The sequence below is a fragment of the Oncorhynchus tshawytscha genome, linkage group LG10 (assembly GCF_018296145.1).
Source record: "Oncorhynchus tshawytscha isolate Ot180627B linkage group LG10, Otsh_v2.0, whole genome shotgun sequence".
NCBI lineage: Eukaryota > Metazoa > Chordata > Actinopteri > Salmoniformes > Salmonidae > Oncorhynchus > Oncorhynchus tshawytscha.
Window position 1 is genome coordinate 67,316,954 of NC_056438.1, and position 13,821 is coordinate 67,330,774.

Here is a 13,821-nt window from a genome sequence, read left to right on the forward strand (position 1 = left end):
TGTCCATCATATAATGAACGGAATACTGGGCGGGAGACAGTAATAGACATAGTTAGGTTGAGAAAACAATAAATGCGGCCTAGTTGGGACAATTTGGCTCAGAGGTCCAACACGTTGGATTTTGCTGTCAAACATCCAAACAAACGCGTAACCACCAGTTTACTGAAAGTTTAACTTGAATAAGAAGTAAAGATATGTCCTATTACCTGCATAATATATATAATAATGGGGAATGTTTTGCTAACCATCCAGGCAATAATACAATTAATTTGACCTCTTATATTTTCAGTCTCTTCAAAAGGTGACCATGTTGACTCAATTATATAACTATTCACTCAATTTTAGCTGTGCCCAGACCGGAGATGCAATGCTAATTTTAAAATGTTCTTAATTATATTATTTCTGTACACTAAATCAAAACTGAAATGAACCTTGAGGCTTATGTGGTGATGGTCTCTAGAAGGTGCATCCATCAAATACATTATTATTAGCACTGGATTCACTAACAAAATCACTGGCCGCAGAGGAATGTATGACACCTCACCTCAATTCTTTCAAATGCCCAGTTTTCCATTAATTGCCACCTGATGAGATGCCCTCACCTCACCTTTGCCCCATTATGCTCCAAGTAGATTATTTTCTGTATGGCGCTCTCTATTTAAGTTGAAACTGGGTATTGTCTTGTGTTTTTATTTTCCTGGTACACACAAACTGAACTGGTACATTATAGTAAAAGTGGCCTGCTAAATGAAAGATAGCTTGCCAACAGTTACTGTATTTTTACAGCCCTAGTATCCAGTGACGGATTTTCGGTGTTCCTACATGGCTTTGGAGACCTCCAAACAGAGGAACAGGTTCACACTCACAGTACACACACACTCAACATTGCCACCTAGAGGTGATAGTGTGTGTAAACTGTGAGTGTGAACCTGTTCCTCTGTTTGGAGGTCTCTAAAGCCATGTAGGAGCACAGAAAATCAGATACTGGATACTGGAGTTGCAAAAATCCAGCAACTTTGCCCAAATGCCACTGTTTTCCAGAAATCCTGGTTGGAATCAGGAAGGAATAACAGGATATCTGTAATCCTCCAACCAGGATTTCTGGAAAACCTGTGAATTTTGGAAAATTTACTGGAGTTTTGCCACCCTACTTGATACAAATTACATGACATCTTTTAAAATATTTAAGGTACCCCCATGTTTAATAAAAGCACAAATAAACACGTTACATTTAATTTTTGTTACTCATTTTCAAATATACTCATGTAAAAAGTAGGCTATTAGCCTTGAGTACATTTTTTTTAAGCAAAGTAGTAAAGAAAAGTAGATTGTCACGTTTAACAACTAGTAAAGAACACTCAATGTTCTGACAAGTATAATTAAGTAAACATTCACGTTTAACAACTAGTATACTATGTTCACATTTAACAACTAGTACATAACTCAATATTCAGAATATATACATACATATATATATATACACTGAACAAAAAAATAAATGCAACATGCAACAATTTCAAAGATTTTACTGAGTTACAGTTCATAGAAGGAAATCAGTCAATTGAAATCAATTCATTAGGCCCTAATCTATGGATTTCACATTACTGGGCAGGAGCACAGCCATGAACATTCTATTAAATGGTAACAGCTCTGTTGGGCATTCCTGCAGTCAGCATGCCAATTGCACGCTCTCTCAAAACCTGCAACATTGTGTTGTGTGACAAAACTGCATATTTTAAAGGCCTTTTACTCTCCCCAGCAAAATGTGCACCTGTGTAATGATTATGCTATTTCATTAGCTTACTTATTGATGTGCCACACCTGTCAGGTGGCTGGATTATCTTGGCAAAGGAGAAATGCGCACTAACAGGGATGTAAACAAATCTATGCACAAAATTTGAGAGAAATAAGCTTTTTGTGTTTATGAAACATTTCTGGGATTTTATTTCAGCTCAAGAAAAATGGGACCAACACTTTACATGTTGCATTTATATTTTGGTTGAGTATAATAATATGTCACGCAGACAAACATTTTTCAAACATAAATCTCTGTTTAAATCTCAGTGTGCACGGCCTTTGATTACTTTTAAAACAGCTTAAGAAACACAACCAAGAATACACCTCTAATACATAATCTGTGAGAAAAATCCCATTCCTTTTTCATTCAGGGAATATTTTGTCCTGTGTGCATATTTTGCTGTTGTAACGCAAAAGGAGAACTTGCTCAAACTGATCATCAGTCAGACCATTCCTTTGGGGGGTGAGAATGTTCCCATTATGACTGAAGAGGCGCTCCACAGGAGCACTTGAGGGTAGGATGGTGTTGAATTTGAGGAACAGATTTCTCACTCTTGGGAAGTATTTCAGGCAGCTGAGATTTTTGCTGGTTCCCTCTAGGTACCTCCGGACTTCCTCTTCTGTGTCACTGTTGCCGGTCCCAGGTCCGAAACTGAAGAATTCATCTTCTGACTGCATGTCGTCGCTGCCGATTGGTGCACCATCAGTCAGCTCCATTGGTGTCGCCTCAGCTACTAGCATCAAATGCATGTCTTCTCTCTCAGCTTCTGGTAGCCACCACAAACGAAATTGTGGAGTAGTTGCTGTTGCCATTTTTGCATCCAGACTAGCAAACAGCTGTTTGAAGCGGGAATCTATTGCTTCTAGAACAGGGTTGATTACGTCGAAGAGATAGAGTGTAAGAGTTTTCTTCTCACATAGCTTTTTCTTCAATGTGAGTACCGTTGGTATGACCAGTCCAAGAAAACATTTTTGCTCTCCTTGGAAGAGGTCCAGTGCAAAAGCAAGTGGCTTGAAGACATCTACGTATTCTTTTAAAAATGCTATCTCGTAAGATAGCAGTCTTGGGACCCCCAGGCTGTCACAAACATCCATTAGTTTTGTTTCAGGGAGAGAAACCATCTTTTCCACTGCACAGTATTCAGAACTCCAGCGACTCTCACAAGGAGCAGTCAATTTCATTTTCTCTATGTCCTCCACTGCTGCTATAGTCAATGGGGATTGGTGGACTCTGTTCCATACGACAGAACACTTGGCCATTGCGCTGTAGTACACTTGGGCAGTTTCTCCCTGTGATAGAGCTTGCGCTAGGTCATGGGAGGCAATCAGATTCAATGCGTGTGATGCACATTTCTGGTGCGGCAGCAGAAAGAGGTGCATGGCCTCATCTGCTCCATCAAGAATGGTGCCCACGTCCTCAAATTCAACATTGTCATCTTCATCATTTTCATTGTCCCCCTTTGAAAACTCTTTAAAGACTTTGACGAAGTTGCTGCCATTATCAGTGACAGTAGCCTGAAGTTTGTTTTCAATATTGTAGGCCACATGAATCTCGTTTATCTTGGCTGCAATTGTATCAAATGTATGTGCGCCCCTTATTCTGGCACAGGCAAGTGCAGCAGACTTCCTCTCCAGCTCATTCTTCTCAATCCAATGACATGTCATCCCAATGTAGCTTCTGTTGTGGGCTGTCCAGATATCCGCTGTAGTGCACACTGATTGTACACTGTCAAGATTTTCCTTTAGTTTATCCTTCATTTTGGAGAATGCCATCTCAATTCTATTGATAAATGTATTTCGGGTCATGGACATCTTCCCTCCACTTAAACCCTCAATCAGCTTCCTGAATGCAGGCTGTTCCAAGACAGACAGCGATTGGACATCATCCACCATGAAGTTGAAGACCAGGGCATTCACTTTTGGCTGTGATGTCATTTGATGGACTAGGCTTTCCAGCTTGGATTTCTTGTACTTTGGCTCCTTAGGAGAATCTGAGGTGGTTGGTCCATTTGGTCCATTCATCTCAACTTTAGGGGACTTTAGATACATGCTGGGATGCTTTCTCTGAAATACAAAAATAAAATGCATTAATACAGAAGCATACATATCAGAACATTGTTATATTTGTAATGCCCAAAATATTTGCCCAACCTATTTATTGCAATATACACAGAGCCCATCCTTGTGCAATTGCTTCTGCAGGTAAAAACACACATACACACTGACCACCAGTAGAATCCCGTTTACCCATATGATATACTTCTCATGCATCTCAAGTCTTAAGTGGCATCCTCGGTCCTCTCCAGCTTTACTTATAGGACGAGACAGGCTATGTGAAACTATCAAGATCCCTTTACTTTCACTCTTTTCTTTCTTTATTTGTATGCAAAACACAATCTTAACCAAGTCACAAAATATATCTGTCAGTCAGCAAATGAACAAATGTGATGCTCTTGGACATAGCTACTCTATTGAGAAGCGTACCACTTCCCAAATGTCTTTGTGGTTGCTGTCTTTTTTGTTGTTATTTTTCAGTAGGTGAAAATGACAACGCATTGCAATGCTTAAGAATGTTCGAATTACATTTCCAATATACTTTTTTGTCTGATCGTGTTATTGTATATGGGGGGTATGTCGACGCATGAGGGAACCAATGAAATGTCTGTATTATGGGCTGGACGAAATACACCGCCACCCAATCAAAACACAGCGAAGCCTTCATTCTTTATTGGGAAAGAGATGGTAGCAGAGTAGTAGCTAGGCCATAGCTGGTATATAAAGTTGATACGGGCTTTGGTTACATTTTTTATAAACTATCTGCATTTTTAACACGCCATACAACATGTTAATTGAAAGAATTTACTAACCTCTAAATGTTTCTTCAGATTTGATGTCGAGTTCTTGGAGGTAGACAGCATGCGGATTTTGGGTTTGCATAGAACACATTGAACGATTATATTCTTGTCTTTTACTTCCTTGAAAATAAAATGTTGTCGATATCGCCAGACGTGGAACGATGTGGCAAGAGTACCGGTATCCATACTGGTATCCATTTTTAACAATTTATCCGTACAATGTGTTGCATTTAGAGCGAGACAGCAATTTGTGGAAACAGACAAAGCACACTGCGGTAGTCTGATTACGTAACCACGTAATCCGGATTACTTGTAATGCGTTACTACCATTGGTTACTTTCTACCGAAGTAACCCAGCCCCCTGTATGTTTGTGGCTTTGTTCCAAATGGTCTTTATTACAGTCGTGTATGATCACAATTTAGGAGATGATATTGATGTGGCACCTGGGTATAATTACTTCCCCAATAGTGAGTTTTTTCTAGAAGGGATTTCGTTTTATTTATTTATCTAGGCAAGTCAAGAAGAACAAATCAGGGAACAGTGGGTTAACTGCCTTGTTTAGGGGCAGAAGGAAAGTTTTTTTTTTTTACCTTGTCTGCTCATGGATTTGATCCAGCAACCTTTCAGTTACTGGCCCAACACTCTAACCACTAGGTTACCTGCCCCAAAGGCTGTAGGTTTAAGAGAATTTATGCAGCAGGTTCAAATGTTATTTTATTTGTCACATACACATGTTTAGCAGATGTTATTGTGGGTGTAGAAAAATGCTTGTGTTTCTAGCTTTGACAGTGCAGTAATATCTAACAATTCACAAAAATGCACATAATATACACAACCTAAAAGTAAAAGAATGGAATTAAGGAATATATAAATATTAGGATGAACAATGTTGGAGTGGCATAGACTAAAATACAGTAGAATAGAATACAGTATATACATATGAGGTGAGTAAAGCAAAAATATGAAAACATTAAAGTGGCCAGTGATTTCAAGTCTATGTATATGAGGCAGCAGCCTCCAAAGTGCAGGGTTATGTAACTGGGTGGAAGCCACCTAGTGATGGCTATTTAACAGTCTGATGGCCTTGAGATAGAAGCTGTTTTCAGTCTCTCGGACCCAGCTTTGATGCAATTGTACTGACCTCGCCTTCTGGATGATAGTGGGGTGGACAGGCAGTGGCTCGGGTGGTTGTTGTCCTTGATGATCTTTTTGGTCTTCCTGTGACATTGGGTGGTGTAGGTGTCCTGGAGGGCAGGTATTTTTCCCCTGGTGATGCATTGGGCAGACCGCACCATCCTCTGGAGAGCGCTGCGATTGAGGGCGGTGCAGTTGCCATACCAGGCGGTGATACAGCCCGACAGGATGCTCTCAACTGTGCATCTGTAAAAGTTTGTGAGGGTTTTAGGTGCCAAGCCACATTTCTTCAGCCTCCTGAGGTTGAAGAGGCGTTGTTGCGCTTTCTTCACCACGTGTGTGTGTGGGTGGACCATTTCAGCTCGTCAGTGATGTGTACGCCGAGGAACTTGAAGCTTTCCACTGCAGTCCCGTCGATGTGAATAGGGGCGTGCTCCCTCTGCTGTTTCCTGAAGTCCACGATCAGCTTCTTTGTTTTGTCGATATTGAGTGAGAGGTTATTTTCCTGGCACCAAACTCCCAGGGCCCTCACCTCCTTTCTGTAGGCTGTCTTGTCATTGTTGGTAATCATGCCTATTACTGTTGTGTTGTCTGCAACTTGACGATTGAGTTGGAGGCGTGTGTAGCCATGCAGTCATGTGTGAACAGGGAGTACAGGAGGGGGCTGAGCACACACCGTTGTTGGGCCCCTGTGTTGAGGATCAGCGAAGTGGAGGTGTTGTTCCCTACCTTCACCACCTGGGGGAGACCCGTAAGGAAGTCCAGGACCCCGTTGCACAGTGCGGGGTTCAGACCCAGGGCCCCGATCTTAATGATGAGCTTGGAGGGTAGCTAAAGAGTTAGTAGAATAGTTAGGGTTAGCTAAAAGGCACACATTTTGGGGGGGACAAAAACTGTATGACTCAATAGTCTGTCTCCAATGACATTTCAAAGCAGGTATGGGCCACTCCAGTCCTCAGGGGCCTGATTGGTGTCACTCTTTTGCCCCAGCCCTAGCTGACACACCTGATTCCAAAAATCAACTAATCATGATCTTCACTTTAGAATGCAATTACTTTAATATGTTGCGTTTGGTAAGGATGAGGAAAAAGTGTGACATCTCTCCAGCCCCTGACGACTGGAGTTTCCCGTCCCTGTTTTAAACTTTTGAAAATGGTCCAAAATAACTCAATGATTTTGATTACTTTAAACATCTTCTTCAGGACCGCTGGACTGATTGGCACCAAATTTGGTATCCATCATCTCTGTCCCTATGTCTTTAAACGCAACATTTTCCATGATTTTAACTCAAACTATATGGCTACATTGAGCCAATGAGCATGCATTAATGTTTTTTCATGTCCAACAGCACCACCATGCGGCATAACTGAACCATACTTTACAGGTTAGCTAGACTCGTATCCCTGAGCATGTGTTCCAATGTAATCGAACAGATTAAGGTATATAAACATGTGCCCTTTATAGTGAGGACCGCTGGACTGATCAGCATCAAATTTGGTACATAGCATCTACAGCATGTACCCATGTTTTTAAACGCAACATTTTCCAAGACTCTATCTCAAACAATATGGCCACTATGAGCAAAGAGCTTGAAACCAAACTAAACCATGCGTTAGAGGTTAGCATGTCCCTGAGCTTGTGTGCTAAATTTCATCACTCGGTCAAACAGATCAAGTGATATAAACATGTGCCAATTATAGCACCACTGTGGGGTTGATCTGAATGTGCTTGTATAGGTTGAGTATAGTCTGGAAAAATGTTGCTTTCAGAGACCTTGGCCAATACATGACATGTATCAAGTTACTTTTAGATTGGTCATTCGGTGCCAGAGTAGTAGAATTTTAAGTGCTCTTCACAAAATTCTAAATGGCAGGAAATACAACATGGCGGACGTTATGGGTCCTTGAGGAAAAGGTGTTTCTTGTGAGGAAAGAGACCTATGTACTGAATTTCATGACCGTAGATCACGTTGTGAGGGGGCGTGAGCTTCCAAAGTTTGTATTTTAATCGCTTGTTATAGTGCCACCATCTGGCCAATTGGCGTGGGATTGCAAGAGAGGGTGTGGCACATGGGACTTTACCATCATGTTAAGTTGCACCTTTGTAGGCATTACCATCTCACGGAAGTATACATTATAATAATGAACTGGAATAATAAAAATTGGTCTTTAGCAGCCTATGCTTGCTGAACCCCTAATAATAATAATAATAAACGCTAACAAATACAATAGGGTTTCACCAGCTTAGCTGCTGAACCCCTAACTAGGGAAGCGTGACTGACTAGTTGTGACAGCACACCACACTTGATCCACAGGAGTCCGGCTAGGACGTGCTTGTGTCCTCGCCAAAGACTCCATCTGTTTGGGCATGACTGTTAGCCCTATGAGGAGTATCCGTTATTCACTATGCTAATGCTCTCCACACTTGCCAATGCCCTGCCACCATGCCAACTCTGGTGGTGAGAGCTATATTTACAAACAGCTGTCATGATATTGGTTCAATGAAGAACACAAGAGTGAATATTGATACTCTGTAACCTAATGTATCATGCAATGTAACATGCATAAAACAAAAATAATAATCTAATTCACATAGTACTTCGAAAGACTTCTAAAGAGCTAATGTATATATTAATATGACTTTTTAAAATCTCCATAAGAAGTATGCGCTCTGCAAAACACATACATGCCAATAGGGAATATAATCCTTCACAAGAAAAACAGGTTAAACAAAACAGGAAACCATGGGGCTGGCCAGATTGACAGGTAAAAATACCAGAGATCCAAATGTCAATCAAATGTTGTATTCAGGTCTTGCCATGTTTTAAGGGCTACAGGATTTACTTATCTTATTACTTTTAAAATTGAAAATGAAAAAGATACACATTTATTGCAGATACTGCTCATCATCAACTCTGGTATCTGAACAAAAATAGTCTCTCAGTCCTCCATCCTACAGGACAAGTTACATATAAACTGGACACGGTATGAGACAATTCACATACCCACAGATGTCAATGTTCATTACGTCTTTCTGTTTCGCTCCATCTTTCATCTATAATTGCCTCTCTTAGACGTGAAATCCTATCTCTTTCTCAGTCGCACCGTTTTCCCACCGTATCGCTCTTTCACTCCGTATTTCCCTCTGTTCTTTCCCTCTGTCCTTCTCTCCCTCCTGCTGACTGTCTCCCTATAAGGGAAAAACCAAGAAGCCGGAGGAGGTGTAATACTTCCAGCCACCCATCAGGTTTCCCCTCTCCAGTTTGAGGTAGGTCTTGTCTCCCCTCTCCATGATCACCAGGCCTGCGTTGGTGGCTGCCTCCCGCGTCACATTCTGGTCCCCAGCGAAGGCTGAGATCATTGGCCACCCATTCACCATCAAACTAACCTGGGGAAGAAGAACCACAGAGTCTCAATGCCAAATAACTAACCGTATGTGAGACATGTGTGATTGCTACATATGATGTATGTGCGGTGTGTATCTCACTTGGATAGTTTGTTATAGGCCTTCACAACATGGCAGTTAAAGCTGTAGACTCCCCTCCTGGGGGCTAGGAAGACACTGCTTTCCTGGTCAAAGTGATTTTCCACATTCACCAGGATCTGAGGTAAGAAGAGAAAGGGAGAGAATTAATACAGGAGAATAAGAGAGATGGGGAGTGGTGGTATAGAAATCACCCTGAAGAAGGCACAGTGATGCCGAAACGTTGGTGATTTACCCAATAATTTACTGGGAGTTTATAAACTCAGCAAAAAAAGAAACATCCTCGCACTGTCAACTGCGTTTATTTTCAGCAAACTTAACATGTGTAAATATTTGTATGAACATAACAAGATTCAACAATTGAGACTTAAACTGAACAAGTTCCACAAACATGTGACTAACATAAATTGAATAATGTGTCCCTGAACAAAGGGGGGGTCAAAATCAAAAGTAACAATCAGTATCTGGTGTGGCCACCAGCTGCATTAAGTACTGCAGTGCATCTCCTCCTCATAGACTTCACCAGATTTGCCAGTTCTTGCTGTGAGATGTTACCCCACTCTTCCACCAAGGCACCTGCAAGTTACTGGATATTTCTGGGGGGAATGGCCCTAGCCCTCACCCTCCGATTCAACAGGTCCCAGACGTGCTCAATGGGATTGAGCTCCGGGCTCTTCGCTGGCAATGGCAGAACACTGACATTCCTGTCTTGCAGGAAATCCTGCACAGAACGAGCAGTATGGCTGGTGGCATTGTCAAGCTGGAGGGTCATGTCAGGATGAGCCTGCAGATAGGGTACCACGAGGGAGGAGGATGTCTTCCCTGTAACATACAGCGTTGAGATTGCCTGCAATGACAACAAGCTCCGTCTGCTGATGCTGTGACACACCGCCCCAGACCATGACGGACACTCCCCCTCCAAATCGATCCCGCTCCAGAGTACAGGCCTCGGTGTAACGCTCATTCCTTCGACAATAAACCATCACCCCTGGTGAGACAAAACCGTGACTTGTCAGTGAAGAGCACTTTTTGCCAGTCCTGTCTGGTCCAGCGACGGTGGGTTTGTGCCCATAGGTGACGTTGTTGCCGGTGATGTCTGGTGAGGTCCTGCCTTACAACAAGCCTACAAGCCCTCAGTCCAGCCTCTCTCGGACTATTGCGGACAGTCTGAGCACTGATGGAGGGATTGTGCGTTCCTGGTGTAACTCGGGCAGTTGTTGTTGCCATCCTGTACCTGTCCCGCAGGTGTGATGTTCGGATGTACCAATCCTGTGCAGGTGTTGTTCACGTGGTCTGCCACTGTGAGGATGATCAGCTGTCCGTCCTGTCTCCCTGTAGCGCTGTCTTAGGAGTCTCACAGTACGAACATTGCAATTTATTTTCCTGGCCACATCTGCAGTCCTCATACCTCCTTGCAGCATGCCTAAGGCACCTTCACACAGATGAGCAGGAACCCTGGGTCTGTAGAAAGGTCTCTTTAGTGTCCTAAGTTTTCATAACTGTGACCTTAATTGCCTACGGTTTGTAAGCTGTTAGTGTCTTAATGAACGTTCTACAGGTGTTGTTCATTAATTGTTTATGGTTCATTGAACAAGCATGGGAAACAGTATTTAAACCCTTTACAATGAAGATCTGTGAAGTTATTTGGATTTTTACAAATTATCTTTGAAAGACAGGGTCCCGAAAAAGAGACGTTCCTTTTTTCCTGGTGCGACTCTATTTTATAGCTTATAGTTTATTCGCCGTCAGTCAGCACCTCTACATACAATAATTGTATCTGGGTGTGCGCCCTCTCATGTTTTTTATAAGGTATAGAAATCAATCATTCATCAATGATCAATCAAAGAGAAATCAATCAACAACCAAAGGGAATTCATTAATCAGAATCAGAACGCATGAGTCAACTTCACCTGCTGATGTGATACTTTATATGGTCAATGTTTCTTTGCATTTGTTCACCTGGTCGAAGTAGATGATCATGGTGCGGTTGCTCATGGCTGTGGGCTCATGGTTGGTCTGGCGGGTGGCAGAGAAGGCCACCCGGCCCGTGCCTGAGCGTACTGACATGCCCAGGGCATTTCCCACTGGCTCAGAGTTGGGAGTGGAGTCACAGATTACCAAACACTTCCCTTTTAGGACGATAGGCTCTGTGTCATTCTGGGCCTGAGCCCCTAGAGGCCCCCATAGGAGCAGCAGCACTAGCGGCACTGTGGGCTCGAAGTTGGAAGGATGAACCAGCCTGGGATACATGCTTTTAATTGGCTATGTTTTGAATGTAAATCTGTGATTGATTCAATTATGGAGGAATGTTACTTAGAGACATAGATACACATGCTCAAGGAAAAGAGGTGTACGACTTATAAATCAATAGATATTCTGTCCTTTGCTGGTTGAACTTGGTCCTCAATTGGTTGAACTTGGTCAAACACCCTGATCTAAGACAGCAGTCTCTTATCCCACCTAGTGTAGACCCTTTGTAGGAATTCTCCCAGTAATAGAAACAGAGGTGAGTCAACAGGTAGGACTGACAACCAGGAGGTTTTGGGGTTATTAGTGTTCAGCAGCAGGAGCCAAATTCAGAACACATGCAGTCACTTCCTCTATTTCCCATCCACACTGTCTGTCTGTCCTTCCCTTCCTCTCTCTCTCACTCACTCTGTTCTCACCGATGTCTCTCCTGTGGATTATGTGCTTGTCTGCAACTGCAGCAGTAGGGGGCAGGATGGCAAGGACAAATAGACATTTGGGTGTGTTCCAATCTACTTCATCATTGCACAAGACCTGAGGGAGAGAATGAAAAAGGGAGGGAGGAGGGATAAATTGAGAAAGGTAACGATAGGGCACCTGTGGGGAATCTTGGCATTGGCTACCAGAAAAGCTTATAAAGAGGAGAATATTGTTAGTGGGGGAGCAGGGGAGGATGTACAATCCAGGAGATAGTGAGAAAGGAGTGAGGGAGCAACTCCCTCCTGACATTCAACATGCCCCCCTCCTCTCACCCACCATGTTATCACTTAGTGTCTCTGTCCTTCTCTTTCATTTACTCACTTAATTCTTCAGGTGTTTATCTTTTCACAACTAAATATATGGTTACTGTATATCACACAGAGAAGATGGCACTTAATCCAGTATTGATAGTATACATAGAGGTAAATGCCCAAATAAAGGAAACACTTGAGTAAATGAGGAATTCAAAGTATATTGAAAGCAGGTGCTTCCACACAGGTGTGGAATTAACATCCCATCATGCTTAGGGTCATGTATAAAAATGCTGGGCAGGCCCAGTTGCCCATTATTTTGGCTACCATGGCGAGAAGAGATCGCAAGTGACTTTGAAAGAGGGGTGATTGTTGGTGCACGTTTGGCAGTGGCTTTAGTGACGAAGACTGCTTAACTTGCTGATGTTTCACGATATGCCAGCCGAGAAGAGATCAACATCCGACGAGCTTCTCCTTCACGTCTCTATGGATTAAAATGACAATTTGTCTCAGTCACACAATCTTATGGGAGAGTGTTACAGGAGATTCTGGAGTGGCCCCTGAGACAGCTTTTTCCACCATCATCAACAAAACACCAAATTATGGAATTTCTTGTGGAATAATGGCATCACATCCCTCCAACACTTGTAGAATCTTTACCAAGGCACATGTTTTGGCAACTCATCGTAGCCCAACGCCCTATTAAGACACTAAATTGGTGTTTCCTTTATTTTGGCAGTTACACGTAGAACAACATTTTAGACTTTATACTCTGTTTATGTGATTCCCTTTCCTAAAATAATCTCTCTACATTTTGTAAATTCAAGTGTAAAAAGACACGGACATCTCTGATGGTCACACTCTTTGACTTTAGTGATTAACCTGTTATAAACAACCTTTTAAACTATGACATTGGTGATTAACCTGGTTATAAACAACCTTACACTCGCTCTTCAAACACCCACGCACTTCCTCACACGGACCCAACACGGTATGTTTCATAGAGTTGGTCCCCAATATTCAATAAACAGTCAGAAGATGAACAGTTTTCCTGAATGATCTGAGATTTTAAACACAAGCAATGTAGGGATTTGCAAAACTAGGCATTTATTCACTGAGTACTGTAATACAATCCTGGAGTCTAGGTTTATGTTAATAAAAAAAGAGGATGATGATATCACCTGTTTCAGTTTGAAAGGTGTCCTCCTTGCTTTCCATATCAGTTGAAGTCAGTCATTTGTCCTTAGAGATGGAGTGATAGCAACACATTCCTCGTATCATCTATCTTCTCTGTTCTCCCATTCTACAGTATCAGACACCTCCCTTTGAAAGAGGCATCTAAATAGCCATGCCAGAGGACCCACGGCTCTCTCGCACTCTCGTTTTTTCTCTAAAAATGAAAAGTGCCAGTGAAAGTATTGCATCTGAGATGTTTCAATATTAGGTTAGGTTATTTTGTTGAAGGTCATACCTCGACCATCTTCAAGTGAATACTTTTCAATATAATAGCCTACGTAAAAGGAGTGTACCAAACATTAGGAACACATGCTCTTTTCATGACACATTGACTTAG

General features: G+C 42.2%; 1 protein-coding gene and 1 pseudogene across 1 annotated transcript; both read right to left on the minus strand.

Annotated features, from left to right (window-relative positions):
• Positions 1-1,173: 1,173 nt before the first annotated feature.
• On the minus strand, positions 1,174-4,965 carry LOC112260760. Its single transcript, XM_024436094.2, has 2 exons — positions 4,665-4,965; positions 1,174-3,861 (listed from the first exon to the last, which is right to left on the minus strand). Exons 1-2 carry the CDS (start codon positions 4,848-4,850, stop codon positions 2,161-2,163), a joined length of 1,887 nt encoding a protein of 628 aa, XP_024291862.1. The 5' UTR covers positions 4,851-4,965; the 3' UTR covers positions 1,174-2,160.
• A 3,433-nt stretch (positions 4,966-8,398) lies between these two features.
• LOC112259626 lies at positions 8,399-13,784 on the minus strand (annotated as a pseudogene).
• Between the last annotated feature and the right edge of the window lie 37 nt (positions 13,785-13,821).